The following is a 19,378-nucleotide window of genomic DNA, read 5'->3' as shown; positions in this document are numbered from 1 at the left end:
GCTCTCCAGGCTTCAGGAAGCTATCCGCAAGTCTTGCAAGCCCGGCGGGATGTCCCGCGGGCTCGCAAGGCTTGTGGGCAGCAGCCTGCAGCCCCACAAGCTCGGGGGATAGCGGGGTGGCGGAGCGCCGCCACCCCGCTATTCCCTGACCTGATCTGGAGGCTGGGGGGGGAGAAGCAAGCTTGCTTCTCCCCCCGCCAGCCCCACAAACTCGGGGGACAGCGGGGAGACAGAGCGCTGCCATCCCGCTATCCCCCGACCTGATCTAGAGGCTGGGGGGGGGGAGAAGCAAGCTTGCTTCTCCCCCCGCCAGCCCCACAAACTCGGGGGACAGCGGGGCAAGCTGTCCCTGAAGGCAGAAGAGGGAGACGGAGCGCTCCGCCTCCCTCTTCTAGCTTGGGGATAGCTGCGCAAACCTGGGGGGGAAATAAAAAATTTTCCCTTGATTTCCCCCTCAAAAAAACTAGGTGCGTCCTATGGGTCGGTGCGTCCTATAGGGCGAAAAATACGGTAGTTACTCCAAAGTAACCATTTACTAGAAGAATGTCCAGTTAACCCTTCCTTAACCCACAGAAATTAACCATTTACTAGAAGAATCCTTAATTTGTCCTAGTGATTCATTGAATCCAAGAATTAGACAAACAAAACTTTCACAAATCTAGCAAATTCTTTACTTATGATATTCAGAAAGCTGCAACTGAATTTCTCTGTCTTGTGCATAGGTGGTTTTTTTTTAAGGATAAATATTACTGCGTATGGGGAGGGTTTGAAATGACCTCGTGGTGCTGGAAGAGAAAGGTTTAAAGTGTTCTACCCTGCATCATTTCCCCTAGTTATATCTCCTCCCCAAAAAACTGCTATTTACCCTCAGGGCAAATCAGGTATAATACATTTTCCCAGTATGGTCTTTCTATGTTTTCACCTGCAAGCAAATAGTACTTTTTTGGGGAAGGGGGAGATTTAAATCAGAAAAAAATGGAGTTTGAGGGAAGGAGACATGCTTTCCCCTCAGCACTGTGTTTTTCTAAAACTAAAAAGTGGCATATCCAATCACAGATCACATCTAGTTTGGCCCTTAAATGTCTAAATCCATGTAAAACAAAATAATCTGATTTGCTTGCTTTTAGGCAAAAAGATAAATTTACAAACCCATGAACAAAGTGTAATCTTATACTATTGATTGGAGCCCGTTCTCTTCTTTTTGAAGCTGCAGTTTTTCGTTTTTCTTTGCATTGCTCTTTAAGCTGAGGTAGATCTTCTTTGTAAACCTTAGCAGAGAATATAAAGTTCTCTGTAATTGTGCATATTTGAAAAGCAAATCTCTCTGAGGAATAGAGGTTGATAGATAATTTTCTTAGCTTCCTACATGAACTGCATATGCCACATGGTTGCAATATTAGAACTGAAACTTTGCTTTTTCTGTTACTATAATAGTATCAGAGTATTTGGACATAATATAATCAGAGTATTTGGACAATCTTTCTACTAGCTCCAGAGGTTTAAATGAGAGAGTTCATAAAACCCATTGGTAATATTGGACAGCATTAAGATGACCCACAGCTCTGATGAAGCAACTGGACATACAGCCATGTCTCAGCAAACCTAAACGTAACAGGGAACCAGTATACTGCATGAAATATGAGTGGAGCAACAACTGCCAATGCTGGTTGCAACTGATTAGAGCAATTATAATAACACCTGGTGAAACAGGAAGCCATAGGGTGCCGCTGTTGTTTTCTAATATCATTATTTGTTTATTGCTGTTTTCATATTAAACGCTGTAAAACACCTTACAAAGTTTACAAAGTTTAAATTATAAGATGAAGTACAAATTTTTAACATACCAGAAGCCGGCTCCTCTGCTTGCTTAACTTACCAACCCACCAGGCCCTTTCTAAACCCTTGCAAACCCTTCTCACTGTACCCTTGCCAGAGCTCTCCTCCCTGTACATCAGGGGTGGGGGAGATTTTTGGCTCCTGGGCCGGATCTGGTTTATTTCGGCATTCGGCCCAGCCATCAGCTATTATAACTGTTCTGATCAGTTCTAATACAGTCTGTGAGTGATACACAGGGTTTGTTGCAGCAGGGTGTATTAGCATATTTATGTTTATAATATAAGACAATACCTGTCGACGGTATGTGATTTGTGTCTCTTGTTCAATTTCAGAGTCCAGCTCTGGAACATCAGATTGATCAGAATCAGATTCTTCACTATTAGAGTCAACGAGGCTTTCTTTGATAGATAGAGAAATAAATAAATAAATGAGTAGGTATTGAAAACAGCAGATACAACGTAAAGGTAATAAAATTACTCTGTTAACTGCACAGTCCTAAGCATGGTTACTGACAACAACTGTGATATATATGCCTAAATAAAAAAATAGTAATTTCCCACCACTTGTACTCAATGGTCCAGGACCAAAACAACAGAAAACAGAAAGTCAAACCAAAACTGAGAAAACACTGGAGTATTTACAGTCATCCAGATCAAGAAGCAGAAGTCCCAACCATCACTGCATATCACTAACAATATTTTAAATTATTTTCCAACTCATATCAAATGATGCATCACTCACCTTGTGGTGCTATGTGAAGAGCATCCTTCAGCTTCCTTTCAGGAACAAATTTCCACTGGAAAACAGAATGGTCTGCTCCACCAATAGAAATAACCCACTGATAATCATGCGACCATCGGACATTTGTCACGTGTGCTGAATGACCAAGGTATTTCTTAAATTTTGCACCTATTTTAAAAAAAAAACAGTTTTATCATGTGTCAAATTATGTATCAATTTAAAGAGCTGTTTTACACCATGGCTTATAACCAGTTGTGCCTTGCCTAAGGAGATATACCGGTATGCTTTTGGTTATGCCAGAGGTGAGTCCCAATTTCTGCTAATGGTTCCTCTGCAGTTTCATTCCATCAAATACTGTCCCTGAGGGGCACCTTAATTTTCAGGTTTTCCAGGCAAATGTACTGGGGTGGAGGAGGTAGGAAAACCTCATTGCACAAGTAAAAGTCTGCTCAAGGTTTGTAGTATCCCACTGAGTATATTGCAGAATATCTGAGATGCCATCCCAGTCAGTTACAACTGTGCTACTTTGTTAGACAAGAGCAACAAGCTACCTATATCAACCATTGCTGTTTTGTATATGAAACCCTTTTCAGCCAGTCAAGGATATTTGACTGTAACACCCCCCCCCCCCACTTCCACCATATCCTTTTACTCTGTGGAAAACAGAATGTGACATCTGGACTTTGGGGGCTTATCTGAGTGCAGCATCTCATTGACCCCCAAATCTCTTATCTGAAACATAAACAAGGGTCACAAATGCTAACAGTCATTTGGATAAGAAAAAAATTCCACTATTTTTTTTTCCGATTTAAAAAGCCAGATTCTAACTTATGAGATCTTTCCATCCTGGGTATTCTGTTATTTACATTCCAAGCACACACTAAATAATTACCTTTTCTTAAACAAGGATACCGAAACAATTTTACTATTCCATAGTCATCAGCTGTAACTAGAACTTGGCCCATAAAATTTGCATCTACAGAATTGATATCATTGATCTCTGAATATTTAGGCCATATTCCATTAACTTCAAGGCCTGCAACTGAAGTCCATGAAGCCCACTGGACACCTTTTAACTCATCCTTATTCATCACTTCTTTTCCACCTAGATATAGAAAGATACTTGTTTAATCATTCACTCGATTTATACGGGCAATTATCATATTAACTGGATTGTATTCAATATTGCACAAGGAGAAGGCTGTTTGTGCAACCAATTCTTCCCCCTCCCTTCCCTGCAGCCCATCCTACCCCTGCCCCCATAAAAGCCTCTCTAGAGGGATATGTCTTATGGAAGTGCAGTAGGAGGAAGGAACTGGTCAAAATCAGTTATCTTCTGCAAGCAGTCTAAGATTCCTCTGCCCACTGATTAAAATTGTTTGGAGAGAAATGACTAGCTGCAGTCACTACAACTACTTTACCAGGAATGTGCTATGTTATAACAGCATTAGGCAACCTAAGCACAGAACCCACTACCTATTTCCTTGAATAATTGTAATAGTAGTAGATTATCTCACCAGGCATCCTGTAAAAAAGCCTTTTTCCACTGCCATCATTGGTCTGCAAGTGTTTGCTATCCAATGACCAATCCATATGAGTGATGAAACTTGTTGATCCAATACACTCTCCAACCTTTTTGTACCGCTGAACAACACCATAAATATCAACAGAACTGTCATTAGAGCCAACTGCAAGGAAATTTCCATCTGGTGAGTATTTTAATTCATGAATAGCTTCTTTCCTATCTTTAATATGAACAACCTCTGTCATATCTCTGTAACACAGAAAAAGAAAAATATATAGTTTAGTCATTGTTTGTGTACAAAGAAATCCAGCTTTACTCCCATCAAGTGAAGAAAAGCCTTGCAAATGGAATATCTACTTAGAAGTGCAATATATAACAGACATCTACACATTAATAAGGAAGCCTCTATTTACATTTACCCATCTGAGGACTCAGATTACAGCAGAAGGCCTATGGGCTTGCATTAAAATATTGTTTGCACCATTTCTTCAAGTTATTGAACAACACCACAATAATCAGATATCTTCAAAAGTACCAGCCTTATGATCCACAGGGGCACACGTGCATTCACAAACAAATGCATTACAAATAAGTCCATGGGAAAATTTATCTGGCACTGATGCAATACTAGCCGGTGGCAGAATTTTACAATTCATTGTAAAAGCAACTTAATGGCAAAGTTTATCTTTGTTTAAATGTCTTCAATGCATAACTTCAGTGGCGTAGCACTGGGCGCAACATCGGGGGGGACGCTCGCACTCGCAGTGCTAAAATCAGTGCTAAATTCCACAGGTTAGGGGGCGCAAATTACTTGCCTTGCCCCGGGTGCTGACAACCCACGCTACGCCACTGCATAACCTACCTAACTCGAAGTACTGTGAAGGAACCATCTTTCATTCCAAGTGCAAGATGAATTCCATCAGTGCTAACAGCTGCACAACGAATTGGCTCTTCCATATTGCACCGTGCAATCAATGCATGATCTATAAGGCTCCATATTCTGCAAGAAAGTATTCACGGTAAACAAAATACAATTATCATACATGCAGAAAAAAATGTAGTGGGTTGTCTCATCTTTTTAAAAAATACCCCCCCCCCAAAAAAAGCATATGACTTATATTCATTAGCACCCTGTACTCCAAGACTGGATTGAGGCCCAGATCCAATTCACACATGCCCAAAACATTTCTGAGTGTCACAGAGCATTCAGAACCCAATATGGTTGGCTGTATGGCAAGGTGCCATCTAACTATTTTATCAGGCTGCAGAACCATTTTCATCTAGCACACAGTCAACTGTTTTATTATATTGCCAAGGTCAGTCTCACTGCTATTTTAAGATTTAAAATACAGTAACATTACTGAAGTCACACTGGCACCCCTGGGGCTTTAGCACAATTGTTTCCATAATTTAATAACAGGGCTATGCAGTTGTCTAAAAGTTTCTTAAGTGGCCAGTCATTTTACTTATTTTTCTGTACTGATTTTAAACGCCTTTTATCTTTCTGCACACAGTCCTGATGTTTTGTGAGGATCATATGTAAATACTTTGATGAATAAAATACATGTAAATACTTTGATGAATAAAATTCATGTAAATACTTTGATGAATAAAATACATACCAAAGCAGCAGATGATAACTTATCACAAATGCAAACAAATGGTTTTGCATTTTAAAATTCAAAGTATGTTTTACTGTAGATGCTCATGTGTCTTTTGAGAATCCATGGGAACTAACCTAACTGATCGATCATCACTTCCCGTCATAGCCAAAGGTTTTGTAGGATGAACTGCCAGGGCCCAAAGCTCCCCTTCACAGTGCCCTTGCATAATAAGAAAAGGCTTATTGCGTTCATGCACCACAATCTCAAAGATTTCACTGTCTTGTGTTCCAACTAGTATATGATCTCCTCGCCAACAAACACTTCTCACAGACAGACCTGTGGAAAGTAAATATACAGCTTTTATTATGCATATGTTTAACAAAGAAAAATTTACTGTGAAATCATAAAATATTCCTGAAAAAAATGGAAGAAAGTTAATTAAATCACATAGTACACATTGAGGCAAGCCCCCCTTTTACCCCAAATGACAAATTTTGTTTTTACATTACAATAAATAAAAATTAGAGGCCTGCAGTAATGTTTTGGCTAGCACTACTTTGCTCATAAGTTAAGTCCAACTGAATTTAACTGTATCTGCGCCTTGCACTTTGTTAAAAGGGAATGGAGGAGAAACTATAACTGCATCAACCCTCCTTCATCAGTCTATCCTATCCTCAGCTGTTGTCACAATCCTTACAAATAAACCATTTGTTGTTTATTTCAGAAAAAGCTTCAAGGTTGCTCATGCTGGAGTATGCAAGTTTCTTTACGATTCTACCACAACCATTTAGGACCATATTGACTGATGGGAGTGTGCTGTGGAAGCTTCTGCTCCTTTTTCTTTTATGGAGCTCATGTATGAGCTGGGAGAAGCTCATGATCCTATGGACAGTCATATGGGAGTAAGCTCAAATGAATTCAGTAGAACTTATTTCAAGTAAACACGCACAGTAATTAAGAATCTCTCTCTTTCTTCGCCTGTTTCTTGCTGTCTCTTCCTCTTTCTGACACGTGCTATTTATAGCAGCCCAAAAATCAGTACATGCAGGTCCTGCTTACTGAACACAATGAGTTCCCTGGAAATCATTTGTTAGGCGAGCATTCCTATGGGAACACATTGACCGAAACCTACCCTGCAAGACCACCAAATGCATGGGTCTTCTCACCACACAGTGCCACTACTGTGCAAAGAGAAGTTTTAACATTGCACTCCACACACAGACATCCATTAATATAGGCCCCTGCTCACATGACAGACAACATCCATAATACTCAGAAAATCCATACCAGCGTTGCTGTTCTGGAGTAGGGCTATGACTCCTCAATTATGAGTAGGGCTATGAAGGACAATGGGCAATGAAAAAGGTATTCCTTTGATAATGTAATTAAAATACTGTTTTGTTTTGTTTTACCTTTATATCCCTGGTCTGTTTCCCTGAGATCAATCACAGTAATTGGTTTAAAATTTAAATCCCAAAGGCGAACACAGCCATCCCTGCCACCAGTAGCAAAGCCTTCTTCACAGGCATTCATGCTGAAAATTCCTGCCTAAAGAGGAGTAAAGAGCATATTTAAGGATGTACACAACTTGCATTAATGATGATTTATTTAAAAACAATCACATGGGACAAAATATTTTTCCTGTGTTTTCCTTTAGAATACACTGTGTGTTTATACAAATAACAGACTCTTGTCTTTAAAAAATAATAATCAGAATTTGAAAAGAACAACTACATAAAACTCTGATCTGCTTTTCTAAGAAAGCCTGCTTATGAATGCAACTAGACCACACAACTGCAAAATATATCTGACAGTTTCACTTAATTGCTGTGTAACCACGTAGCTGAACGATTATACAAATTGTTGTCTGCACCTTCCAAATGCTGGTCTCTGAATGATCCAATATTGTGATACATGACCTTCATGATCAGGTTATTTTCTTCTTTAATTAAATTAAATTCATATCAAGGCAATGCACCTCAAATAATTTTATTCCCTTTAATCGCCATGACTGGATAAAGAAGCTAATCACAGATCCACTAACACAACTACATGCTAACTCAGTGAAAAAATACAGCAATAGAAGTTTAAATGTTATGCATATGAGTCCACACTTCTGTGAGTACCCAAGCCTGAGCCTTTCTCACCACTCTAGCTCTGTGAAAATGCTGCCCTTAAGAGCTGCTGCCAAAAAAGGCTCTCTGTAGCGTCCCTTTTAAGGAGTCTGAAACCAAGTCCAGAAACATATGGTAATCACCATCACAGGGAGATCAGGGAGTCTGCACTCTTCCCCGTGTCATCTTCCTATCTGGATTGAGAAGAGAACCCTGTTCTGTTCTCACAGTGGCCAACCAAATGCCTGTGAGAAACCAACCCTTTCCCCTCCTTTGTTTTTCAGCAACCAGTATTAAGAAGCATTGCTGCCTCCAACTGTGGAGGCAGAGGATAGCAATCATGGCTAGTAGTCAGTGATAGCCCTCTCCTTGATGAATTTATTGAATCCTCTTTTAAAGCCTTCTAGGTTGCTAGCCATCACTGCCTCCTATGGGAGATAGTTCCGTAGTGTAACTATGTGCTGCATGAAGAAGTACTTTTATTTATTTTTCCTGAATCTCCCAACATTCAGTTTCATTGGAAGTCCATGTGTTCCATTCTGGTTTACACTTGTAAAGAGAGACAACAAAACAGTGGATGTTCTGTGTTGGCTCACAAGAGGGTTAAAGCACTCATTTAAGTTTGCTATATTGTTTCCACTTATATTTAATTAAAACTTGCCCAAGCAACATGGTGATGTTTTATACAGGGTGCCTGTTATCTGACCTCAGCTTTGGCTTCAATCCACACAACTTGAGTATTCACCTCTGTTAAAGAATACTGAAATAAATTATTCACCCACTAAGGAGGTGTAGTATATACATTCCTCATATAAAAGTCCTACCAAGTGTAACCATGCAAGACCAAGATCGTTATTGTTTACTTGTTTCCTGTTTTATATCCAGTTCCTGAAACGGATCCATTTTTAAAATTCTAAATCCAAAAGAAGATATCATATGTTGATATACAATACACTATTCTATAGCTTGGGAAGGTCACTCAAGACTTTTGCATTTATTTCAGGTTACATTACTGCTCTAAAACAAAGCTGCCCTTGAAGACCGTAGAGCAGTATAGAGTTGTTGTTGTTGTTTAGTCATTTAGTCGTGTCCAACTCTTCGTGACCCTATGGACCAGAGCACGCCAGGCACTCCTGTCTTCCACTGCCTCCCGCAATTTGGTCAAACTCATGCTGGTAGCTTTGAGAACACTATCCAACCATCTCGTCCTCTGTCGTCCCCTTCTCCTTGTGCCCTCCATCTTTCCCAACATCAGGGTCTTTTCCAGGGAGTCTTCTCTTCTCATGAGGTGGCCAAAGTACTGGAGCCTCAGTTTCAGGATCTGTCCTTCCAGTGAGCACTCAGGGCTGATTTCCTTAAGAATGGATAGGTTTGATCTTCTTGCAGTCCATGGGACTCTCAAGAGTCTCCTCCAGCACCATAATTCAAAAGCATCAATTCTTCGGCGATCAGCCTTCTTTATGGTCCAGCTCTCACTTCCATACATCACTACTGGGAAAACCATAGCTTTTACTACACGGACCTTTGTTGGCAAGGTGATGGTTTAAAGCATGCTACAACAGTGGTTCAATATATACATTTATATTTCCATCACAGGTTTGGCAGTGAATGCTTACAATGTTATCTTTCCCACAACTGCTTGGATTTTGGACCTTCTGTGTGTGTGTGTGTGTGTGTGTGTGTGTGTGTGTGTGTACACATACAACACAGACATAAATTCAAGTTTTTAAAGCCCACTTATTCCAGCTTTCATTTTGTTGGTAGTTTTAGGATGATGCAATGGCATTACTTTTAAACTGGCTGCAGTGGTGAGAAGTTTGCTTGTGAAACATTGAATGTTGGCCCATGTTTTTAAGACTTTTTGGCACCTCGTAAAATTTTTAATGGGTTTCATGAAGTGGTGTCCCTCTTCCCATTGTTCTGAACCTATTTACAGGTTATGTGGAATGAAGAATGATGAAAAGGAACACATACCTTTTCCTTTTTGCAGAAAAGACATATGCTAAGGTTCAAATACTGAGAAGGGCCCTGTGCAGTGTCTGTATGAAATACTACATAACAGCCATATGCAAGCTACTCTGCCGTTTGGAAGGAAAACCAGGATATAAAATACAACCCATCAATGAAATGTCACCACACTATGCTTCCATAAATTGCACACAGGTGTTCAGATGAAAATTATATGGAATAACTCTCTTATTGGGAGTTGTGAATAGGAGATGTACTCCTCAATTTGCACACAAATCCATCTGTCTTGCCTTTCCCCTTCCGAGAGTGAAGCAATAACATCCTGGGAGTAGCACACAAGTCATACAGATACAGCTGAAGATTCCTTCCTGAACACAAATGCACTTAGCCTTCAGCCATCCTAGATAAATAACCCATAAACATTAATCTGCAAGATAAGGAAAGACTGCAAAGTTGCCCTCATTTCTGCATTTTCTGGTATATTTAGCCAGAAACTTATGAAAGGGTCTGCCAGAAGTTAAACTGTGACATTCAACATCTGATAAAGTCCCCTGCTAATATTAGTTAACCAAAATGCAATCCATTTAGAAATCTGTGTATGACACAAAATCTTAATTTACCGGTATTTCACTGGTCAATCAGTTTTCATATGAAAATGATACTTACAGCATGAGCTCCTTGTATGGTTCGGATAAGGTTGATTCCTTTCCATACATATATATCTCCATTAAGTGCACCAGAATACGTTACTTCATCTCTTGCACAGGCGAGGCACAATATAGTTTGGAGATCACCAGTCTTACCAAAAACACCACGCTTTGGTGTCAATGAATTGCCACATAAACTCCAGAACTGCAAGATAAAGTGATTTAATGTAAACCACACAGAGCATTTTAAACAATTACAACTAAAAGTTTTGTGATGTAACTATATACAATTCCTAAATTTTCCACACCACAGACCACTTGAAAATTGCTGAGGTTCTTGATGGACAATCTAATTATTGGAAATCTGAGGTGAGATACCCATGCAGTGGAAATTGGTCCCAGTACCAGTCACCACACAGAAGCAGCTTAAAGTACAAATAGTTTACTGTTGCAGAAGATAAGGCTCAGTAAAACAGTTCTGGATGTAGATACAGGCATGATAGATACATACAAAGTATCTTTGTTGCTCACAGACTAACTACTGAGCTGACATTCATTAATCACAGATAAAGTCAGGGCACTGGGCTGTTACCATAACGGCTGGCTTGGCTGACCTTGCATCTGTGATTAGCTTGTTCATGGGGTGATTTACACTCATGAAGGAAATTAACCCATTCACATGTCCAGACATTGCACTTCATGCTTCTGTTCCCCAACTCCACTTAATGGACAGCTATTTGTGGAGGGAAGGCAAATTGAAGCATGATAATGTCACAATATAGTAGACATTATGAGGAAAGTTGAAAAAAGTAGTTGCAGAGCTGCTATTATTGATAGTAGCTATGTGGGTCTAGTAACATCGATGTGTGCCCTGATGCTATGCAGCATTTCCCCCCTTGTTTCATAAGGAGCAGAAAAAAGAGATTTACAACTTTATTCCAGTAGTGATTGGCAGAACAGGGGCATTTACCTGACCTTTCATCATCTGCATTGCTACAGCTTACTGGGAAGAAGAGGGGCGATGTAGTGGTGAGGCTGGCATGATGCAGGAGTGGGCTGGCTCTACTGGTACATTTGCACCATGTCAACACTGCAGTGCCTTGCCCCTCCTTCGCTCCCTTCTAGTAAGCTGCAAAAGCAGCAGTGATGGGAGCTTAGGTAAATGTCCCCACACTGCTGGCTACTATGGTGTGATCTGATGCATGTTGCCTTAGCCTAGAGGATGAGTTCAATGTGATTTACAGTCAAATCAGGGACCATATAACTCCAGATGTAGGTTGCAATCCTAACTAACCGCATTTCCTGAAAATAACAAACTCTAGTTGTAAACTAACATGATTAGCTGGTCAGATTTATGCCTTTGTTTACAAAATGTATGTAGCAGTATCAATGAAAATGTTGATTTAAACCTGCCTTTTTATTGCTCTGAACTGAGAACTGACTTGCCCAAGGTCAACCAAATGGATACACTTCGTTTTATTATATTAGAAATGGAAAATTGTTACCTCTGATCAGTACATAAAGGGCAGTCTTTCTAACTACTGTTGCAGGTTTGGGTGGGGAAAGAACCCCCATACACCCAATAAATTGATGAATGTCATTATTTGGAGTATTGGAGGGAAGATTCCAGGCGAGTGGAAAAATACAAACTAAACTTCCTTTCTAATGCCGGGACCTCACCTGGTATAGAGGAGTTAACGAAAAGTGTTGATGGCCATATCAAAGGGGAATCCTTGAACCTGGGCGGACAGGGATTACCAAGGTAATAGGAAGGGGGCAGGCTGGGCGCACAAGGAAAAATGTACTTCTAAAAAACTATGCTTAGGGTGAGGAGGAGTTGCTTGAAGCAGAGTTTGTGGGGGGGAATAAAGGGTAGAACCACATTGGCACTTGCTGGAGGAGGGTGCACCAAGAGACCAGGAGCTATGACTGACTGCTGCTTTGGCCCCAAGCTTGCTGAAGCTATGAGAAGGGTAATGAGAGACATTTTGGGCCATAATGTTCTGCACACACCCCATGGAAGGCTTTAACTGTGTATAGGTGTAAAATAAGCCACAGCCTCCACTGTGACCTGAATTCCCATGGAAGCATGACTCTGGGTGAGTGACTGGAAACTCTGGAATTTTGCTACCACTTGGCAGAGATTGGGGTGGCGTGTAACAATACAATTTGTTATTAAGATAACTGTAGATCAATTTCTCCAGGATTAATTCAAACCCTTGCTACTGTGTTATGCTGTCATTAACCCCCCCCCCCAAAAAAACCTATTAAAGACTCTCCTAAGCTATTCAGGCATGCCTCAAGGAAAAAAAGTAAATATGCATAACCAGAAATAGCCTGATTCAGTCCTACCCGAAGGAAATCCATCTCTGTGTTACTGCTACCAAAAAGGCCCGGATGTTATTAGATTTCATGGAACAGATAGATATTTGAAGCTGAATTTACCGCCCAAAATTCCATATTAAAACCTGTTTGGAAAGTCAGCAGTGGGTGCAGGAAATTTATGTAATTGCTTCTCCTGTCATTGCTTTGGCCTGTCTGAATTGCATAAAGGAGGCAACTTGGATACAAAGGACAGAACAAGACTTATTGTACTATCCCAGCAACATGGCCATTTTATGACAATCAGCATGGGATACATATGACTAGCAGATTACCCCCACTAGGAGAATGAAATCCATCACTGCAATGAGTCCTAAAGACAAGACTGCCTAGGACCTGACAAGATAATCACTTTATTTTCTTCAAAGACATCAGGTTGCAATATGAGAGCCTATGAAGTATCATGTCCTGTCATTGCTACTCTATTTGCCATGACAAATCTTTATCACTGTTACCACAGTTTATCTTTGCTATAAAACAGACTAGATTGAGCTGCATAATTTAGCAGGAATACATCCTTATTAACTCTAGATCTGCAGCATTAACCATTCATTACCATTTTGTATCTTGACTGCTACTATCAGGACAAGCCACAAGAGGGTTAATGGTCAGAAGTAACTAGGCTAAGTGGGAATGCATTTGTTGCTGACTACAGTCCAGTTAGTCAGTGATCCTTCATGACCTCAATTAGTCTTTAGTACTCAATTTTCAAGAATGTTATCTCCAGACAGGATATATGTTATCTAATTGTTGTTTCTAGCTCCATGCATATTTCCACTTTCTTGGTAACTTAGTTAGCATACCAATTTTTGACTAATTTGTAAGTACCAAAAGAACATACACTATAAGTGGTTTTTGTGTGTAAAAATTTTACACTTTTAAAAACAAACCAGTGCTTATCAGATTAACTCTCCTTAGCATTTCTAGTTATATTACTATTTCAAGACAGTATTCTCTCAAATAGTTGAAATATTCTACTGTTTCGGCCCCTTGACAAACTTCCTAAAATCATAGCATTTTACTGACTCTCAAAAGTATGGTATTTCTGCAAGTTATCCATAGCTCAATAAAAGCCTTTTCACCTAGAAAACTTAAACTACATCTCCACAATAATATATGGATCCTTTTCAGTTTGGTTTTCAATCTGGTTTGGGAAATAAAACACCCTTAATCACTTTTGTCAAGGGATAGGCAGGGCAAGTACAGCCCTATTCATTCTCCTGGATCTCTCTGAAGATTTTGATACATCAGCTGAAGTAACTTTCTGGACTGCTTTGCCAGAATGGGACTGGAGGAAAAGTTCTGATGTGGCTCCAGTCGTACCTGGGGGTGGAGAAGATCCAGAAAGTGATTTTGGGAGACTGCAGCTCTGCCCTGTGGATTTGTTTTATGACAGGTGTAGGGAACCTTTTCCAACCAAGAGCCTGAATCCCTACCTTCCACAAACCCCATGGGCCATTTTGAAAGGGGCCATCCATCTGTCAATCAAAGGGGCTTGCTATCAGCATTGATCAGCTGGCTGAAATTGCTATTCAATTTACAAAGTTGTTTGAAAAATTAATAAAACATATAGGGCAGGCATAGGCAAACTCGGCCCTGCAGATATTTTGGGAAAACAATTCCCATCATCCCTGACCACTGGTCCTGTTAGCTAGGGATGATGGGAGTTGTAGTCCCAAAACATCTGGAGGGCTGAGTTTGCCTATGCCTGCTATAGGGCAATAGTCAACTAGGTTTCACTCAGAGTAGACCTACTGAAATTAAGGAATATAACTAAGTTTGGTCCAATATTTTTAACAGGTGAACTCTGAATAAAACAGTTGAATACCATTCAGACAAAATATATTGTCTTACCTTAATGTGTTTTACACCACAGCTGACAAGTTTGTTTGGTTGGTACAAGTCCCAAGAAATATCAAATATCTACAGGAGGGAGAGAAGAAAATAATCAAAAGTTTTGAAAATGTATTTTATTTAATCTGAAAATATCAATGAACAGAGAAAGGTGATCATTATATCTAATTTCACCATAGGTTTCCAATGACCTGTGCAATGTTAAAGCTTTTACATTATTTTCAGTGGTAACTGATCATCTTAAGGTAATTAATAATATATTAATATGAAGTATACTAATGTATACTTTTATTTAATAATTTAATAATTGTCTCCCGAGTTGCTCCCATGGTTTCTGTGCCCATGGCATAGTCTTGCTTAAATTTGGACTCTGCCATGAAATTCACTATGTCATCTTGGGCAAGTCACTGTCTTTCAGCGTAACTAACATCACAGACTAACATATCTGTGAGACATAATTGTAATGTAAATAGGCAAACTTGCTTCATGCCACCAGTATTTTAAACATCGTAATAAAAATAAAATGTGTATCTAAGATGATTAATTCAGGTATTAGCTATAACTAAATGAAATTTCAGGTATTGAGGATTGTATACTTCTTAATACAAATTGATGTTAGAACCACCTTCACAACTTAATTGTGAGTGCTGAGAAGCATCTGGCTGACTACTATTGGAAACAGAACACTGAACTGAGTAGACCTTCATCTGATTGACAAATGAATCTCTTATACTCTTAAATCTGCAAAGCTAGAGATGAATAATCACAGGCTGAATGTCATTTAAGATCCTAGTTAGAAAACCGACATGAAATCCAAGTTCCTTGTTTTGGATGTAACAGGGAACTGTAGTTTAAGCTAACCAGGATTGTCACACTCATGAATAAAGGAGATTGGGGCCTAGCTGTCAACCTTCCCTTTTTTGTGGGAAATTCCCTTATTCCAGCGCCGTTTTCCGCTGCTTCCCGCTGCTATCCCGGATTGTTAGATATCCCGTAGACTGTCCCCGGGACAGGTAAGGCTACTGATCCCTTATTTTTTGATCCCTTATTTGATCCCTTATTTTCAAATCTGAAAGTTGACAGCTATGGCATGAGGTGCCTGTGCAGGCCTGGTACCCATTCCCAGATTGCTAATCTATGTTTTAGCAAACTGGTGGTTGTACTTCCAAAGCAGGCCTATAAGATTTGTGTCGGCACATGGGATCACTGGGTTGAGACATACCAAACCAGGCAAGTCTGTGTATGTGTGTGTGTGTATAAACAAATAAAAAAGCAAGGGGTACAAGTATATAACATTACAAAAATGCTATGATGAAATATTAAGGTGCTACTTATTTACTTTATTCCAAGAATACCAATATGTTTTGAGCAGCAAACTCAATTTGCCATTTCACTTAAAAAACAAAACAAAAAAACCACCCTCTGTGTTCTAGTATATTCATCAAAATATGTTCTAACCAACATAAAGAAACACTCAGAAAACAGATTCCTAAAATACATGCAAAAGTTTTGACAACCCAAAATTTGATACACACTCTTATTTTTAAAATTAAACTTACCCTGTCTGTATGACCAGGAGCCATAGACAACATCTTTCCTTTTCTCCAATCCCACACACAGATTGTATTTTTTGAATCCAAACCAACAGAAAGTAAACGCTGAACGTTTCCAAAATGTTAGAAGAGAATAAAAGAAGATATTAACATTTAAAATAACAATGTGCTCTGTACTTTGTGAGTGGGAGAATTCAACCAAATGATAATCTAATGACACACATATTTGAAAAAGTCAGCCAGATACTACAAACTTCCTAAAGACAGAGGCTAGGATCCAAAGAGCCATAGGGTTGTTGTATTTGGGTTAGAGCTTCCTCTCCACATCTGCCATTCTTCTTAACAAGGAGTTCATTAATAGCCTCTGATGAAAAACAAGAAGTTGAGAAGAAAAGAACCAGTAACAGGTTCAACAGGATTAGAAAAATGTTTGAAAGCCTAAATATGGAATGAACATTAACCAGTGTTAGCACTGGTGCAGATATAACACAATACCACAGTTAAAGCAGATGAGGGTCAGGATAGTAAATTTGCTCTAGAGAGGAAGAAAGGAAGGAGGAGGGGATTGCAAGTTCCTGAGGTTGGCTTCTGGGATGCAAACCATGGTTTTCAGGAAGCTGGCAATCTAGATGGAAGCACTTGTGCATGGGTTCTTTGGATCCTACCCAAATGTATTCTCTGACAGAAAGAAAGTGCATATTTTAAAGAACAGAAAGAGCATTTTCAGTAATAAAGAGAGAAAATGAATTTCTGCAGTGGCTCACCTGGCACCTTCATTACATATTTTTAGGCATCAGTCAAGAATGTTCCTCTTTTCCCAAGCCCTCAGCTAATTAAGCAATCTATGGCATTTTTAATGTTTGTGTGGGGCTTCTTTTCCTTACTGTGTTATGTATTTTGTTTTTATTTATTTTTTATGTTGTAAACTGCCCTGTGATCTTCAGATGAAGGGCAGTATACAAATGTAGCAGCAGCAGCAGCAGCAGCAGAAGCAGCAATAATAATAATAATAATAATAATAATAATAATAATAATAATAGTATGCTGCTTTGACACGTAGGCATGTTTTTAATCGGTGGTGAAGACAGACCACTGTAGATGTCTGCCCAGTTCTAGAGGAAAGTCTGTTCCTCAATGCCAGTGCCATTACAGAAAAGGTCCATTTTAGGATTGTCATAAAATGAGCTAATGTAGGCTGTGGAGCCACCAGGAAAGTTTTCTCTGAAGATAAACATAATGCAATTTTTTGCTGATAGTTTTGATTTATTTTATTACCCTTGCATTACAGTGCAGAGTTAGATGATACCATGCTGGCAACTGAGAACAAGCATGGTTCTGTTTTACATTGCCTTGCTTATTAGCGTTTTATTTGTTCTAATCTCGTGCCTAAATTTGGTGATGAAATCAGTTTGAACTCACAGTAGTTTGTAGAAGAAAGCATAGCTTTTCAGGGTATGAAAATAATTCCTTACCTCATTGTTTCATTTCTTCATGAGCTTCTATGCCAGTCCAAATGTTTGTATATAGGTCCTCCCTGCCAAGCAGATGGAAACAGTACACAAATCCTTTTGGGTAATATCATTGCCTGTATACAAAGGGCTTGCCAATTCTGTAAGCTTCCACAACATTTTGAAAACAGCCCATATTTCTTGTGAAACATGACATCTTATTGAATTATCTTCACATATTTTATATGTAATTAATTTAAATTAATTCTACAAAGGTTATTTTGATTCTATATAGAGGCTGGCATAGAGAATCTAAAAGAATAAAAATTAAGGGAAAGAAAAAATAATCCCATTTCCTTATTGATCCTCTAGGCCAGTCCAGAAGCTGACAACCTTCCAAAGCATCTTTACATACCACTAAACTGGGATTAGCATCTTCCAGTACTGTGCAGTGTGCTGTTCCTAAATTCTATCAAAGATTTATGTTCCTAGTAGTTAGGAAACACATGAAGCAATGACAACCAATTATTCATATATGCAAATTATCAGCAGTGATGTGCAAACTCAAAATTGTGCCAATAATTCTTATTTCTTTTAATATATTTTCAAGCATCTTCCTTTCATTTCTCTATGTTATTCTACAGACGACAATATCTGAGCTTACTATGCAAGCAAGCCCTTTATGTACAGTACATGACATCAGACATCACTTTAAAATATTTTGTACTATCCATTCTGCAGTTTAGGTTAACCCATAGCCAAATATCTGGACTGGCATAGAGGATCTCAGAGAATGACACACAAGCACCTAGAAATTTAAGAACCCTGTTCCATGAAACATTGAGTCCAGCTGTCTGTAGTCAGTTTGTTGACTACATAGTAGTCAGTTTGTTGCACCTGGAAAGCACACGAGGTGGACATTAAGGCAAAAGTCCTTTCCCACTGTTATTCCTTCTTCTCCTGCCAATCAGCTTAACTAGATAGCCCTCAGGCCTAGTATTATGAGGGAGGAAAGGTTTCTCTAACTCTGCACACCATGCAAAAACATCAACCACATCCCACCCCCTTATTTACCCTTTTTCTATTCTAACAAGCCCCAAATGAAAGGAAAAGTTCTCAAGCAGCCAGATCATTTTGGTACCCTTTTCTACACATTTTCTACTCTACAATATTCTTTTAGAAATGTGGAAACCATAATTATGTACAGTATTCCAAGTGTGCCCACACCTGGCACTAAAATACAGGGAGATTTATTTTGTGATTCCTTTTCTACGAATTCTTATCATGGAACTTGCTTTTTTACCCTGCCACATGCTGCTAGATTGATTTTTTATTGCACTAGCCACCATTACCTCATGGTTTATTTTTTTCTGGTGAGTTGCCACCAGTTCCAATTCTGCCAGTGCATATGGGATGGTTTTTTCACTCAACCCATTTTGGAGTGATCCTTCTGGGGCTCTTTGCAATCCTTTTTGTTCTTACCACCCTGAATAATTTGATGCCATTGGTCACCTTGCTGCTCATTCCTAACTCATTATTTATGAACAAGTTCAAAAGTGTCTGTCTCAATACAGATCATGAAGTGTCGGTGGGTTCAGGCATGACCCAAGACCAGATTTCAGCTCAAAAGGATTTATTGTAACATCAGGAACTAGAAGAGTAGAATGGCAAACAAGGGCACTCCCCTCCTGTGAAAGATCATCTTA

General features: G+C 39.3%; 1 protein-coding gene across 15 annotated transcripts in view; it reads right to left on the bottom strand.

Annotated features, from left to right (window-relative positions):
- EML5 (EMAP like 5) overlaps nucleotides 1–19,378 on the bottom strand; it is a 99,602-nt gene that overhangs the window by 59,384 nt on the left and 20,840 nt on the right. For 13 of the 15 annotated variants that reach the window (XM_083500657.1, XM_083500658.1, XM_083500659.1 and 10 more), the window contains exons 3-13: nucleotides 16,231–16,329; nucleotides 14,672–14,740; nucleotides 10,455–10,640; nucleotides 7,119–7,254; nucleotides 5,841–6,042; nucleotides 4,965–5,102; nucleotides 4,095–4,351; nucleotides 3,470–3,682; nucleotides 2,578–2,745; nucleotides 2,128–2,234; nucleotides 1,150–1,268 (exon numbers count right to left, since the gene is read on the bottom strand). In XM_083500657.1, the coding sequence (XP_083356783.1) occupies nucleotides 1,150–1,268; nucleotides 2,128–2,234; nucleotides 2,578–2,745; nucleotides 3,470–3,682; nucleotides 4,095–4,351; nucleotides 4,965–5,102; nucleotides 5,841–6,042; nucleotides 7,119–7,254; nucleotides 10,455–10,640; nucleotides 14,672–14,740; nucleotides 16,231–16,329 (1,694 nt within the window). Of the gene's footprint in view, nucleotides 1–1,149; nucleotides 1,269–2,127; nucleotides 2,235–2,577; nucleotides 2,746–3,469; nucleotides 3,683–4,094; nucleotides 4,352–4,964; nucleotides 5,103–5,840; nucleotides 6,043–7,118; nucleotides 7,255–10,454; nucleotides 10,641–12,880; nucleotides 12,990–14,671; nucleotides 14,741–16,230; nucleotides 16,330–17,696; nucleotides 17,759–19,378 lie in introns of those variants that run through there. The other 2 variants (XM_083500667.1, XM_083500668.1) reach the window with 2 other exon arrangements.

The sequence above is a fragment of the Podarcis liolepis genome (genome assembly GCF_965112155.1).
Source record: "Podarcis liolepis genome assembly, chromosome: 1".
NCBI lineage: Eukaryota > Metazoa > Chordata > Lepidosauria > Squamata > Lacertidae > Podarcis > Podarcis liolepis.
Note: the sequence above shows the minus strand (reverse complement) of the source record. Positions and strands in the feature narration are given on the sequence as shown.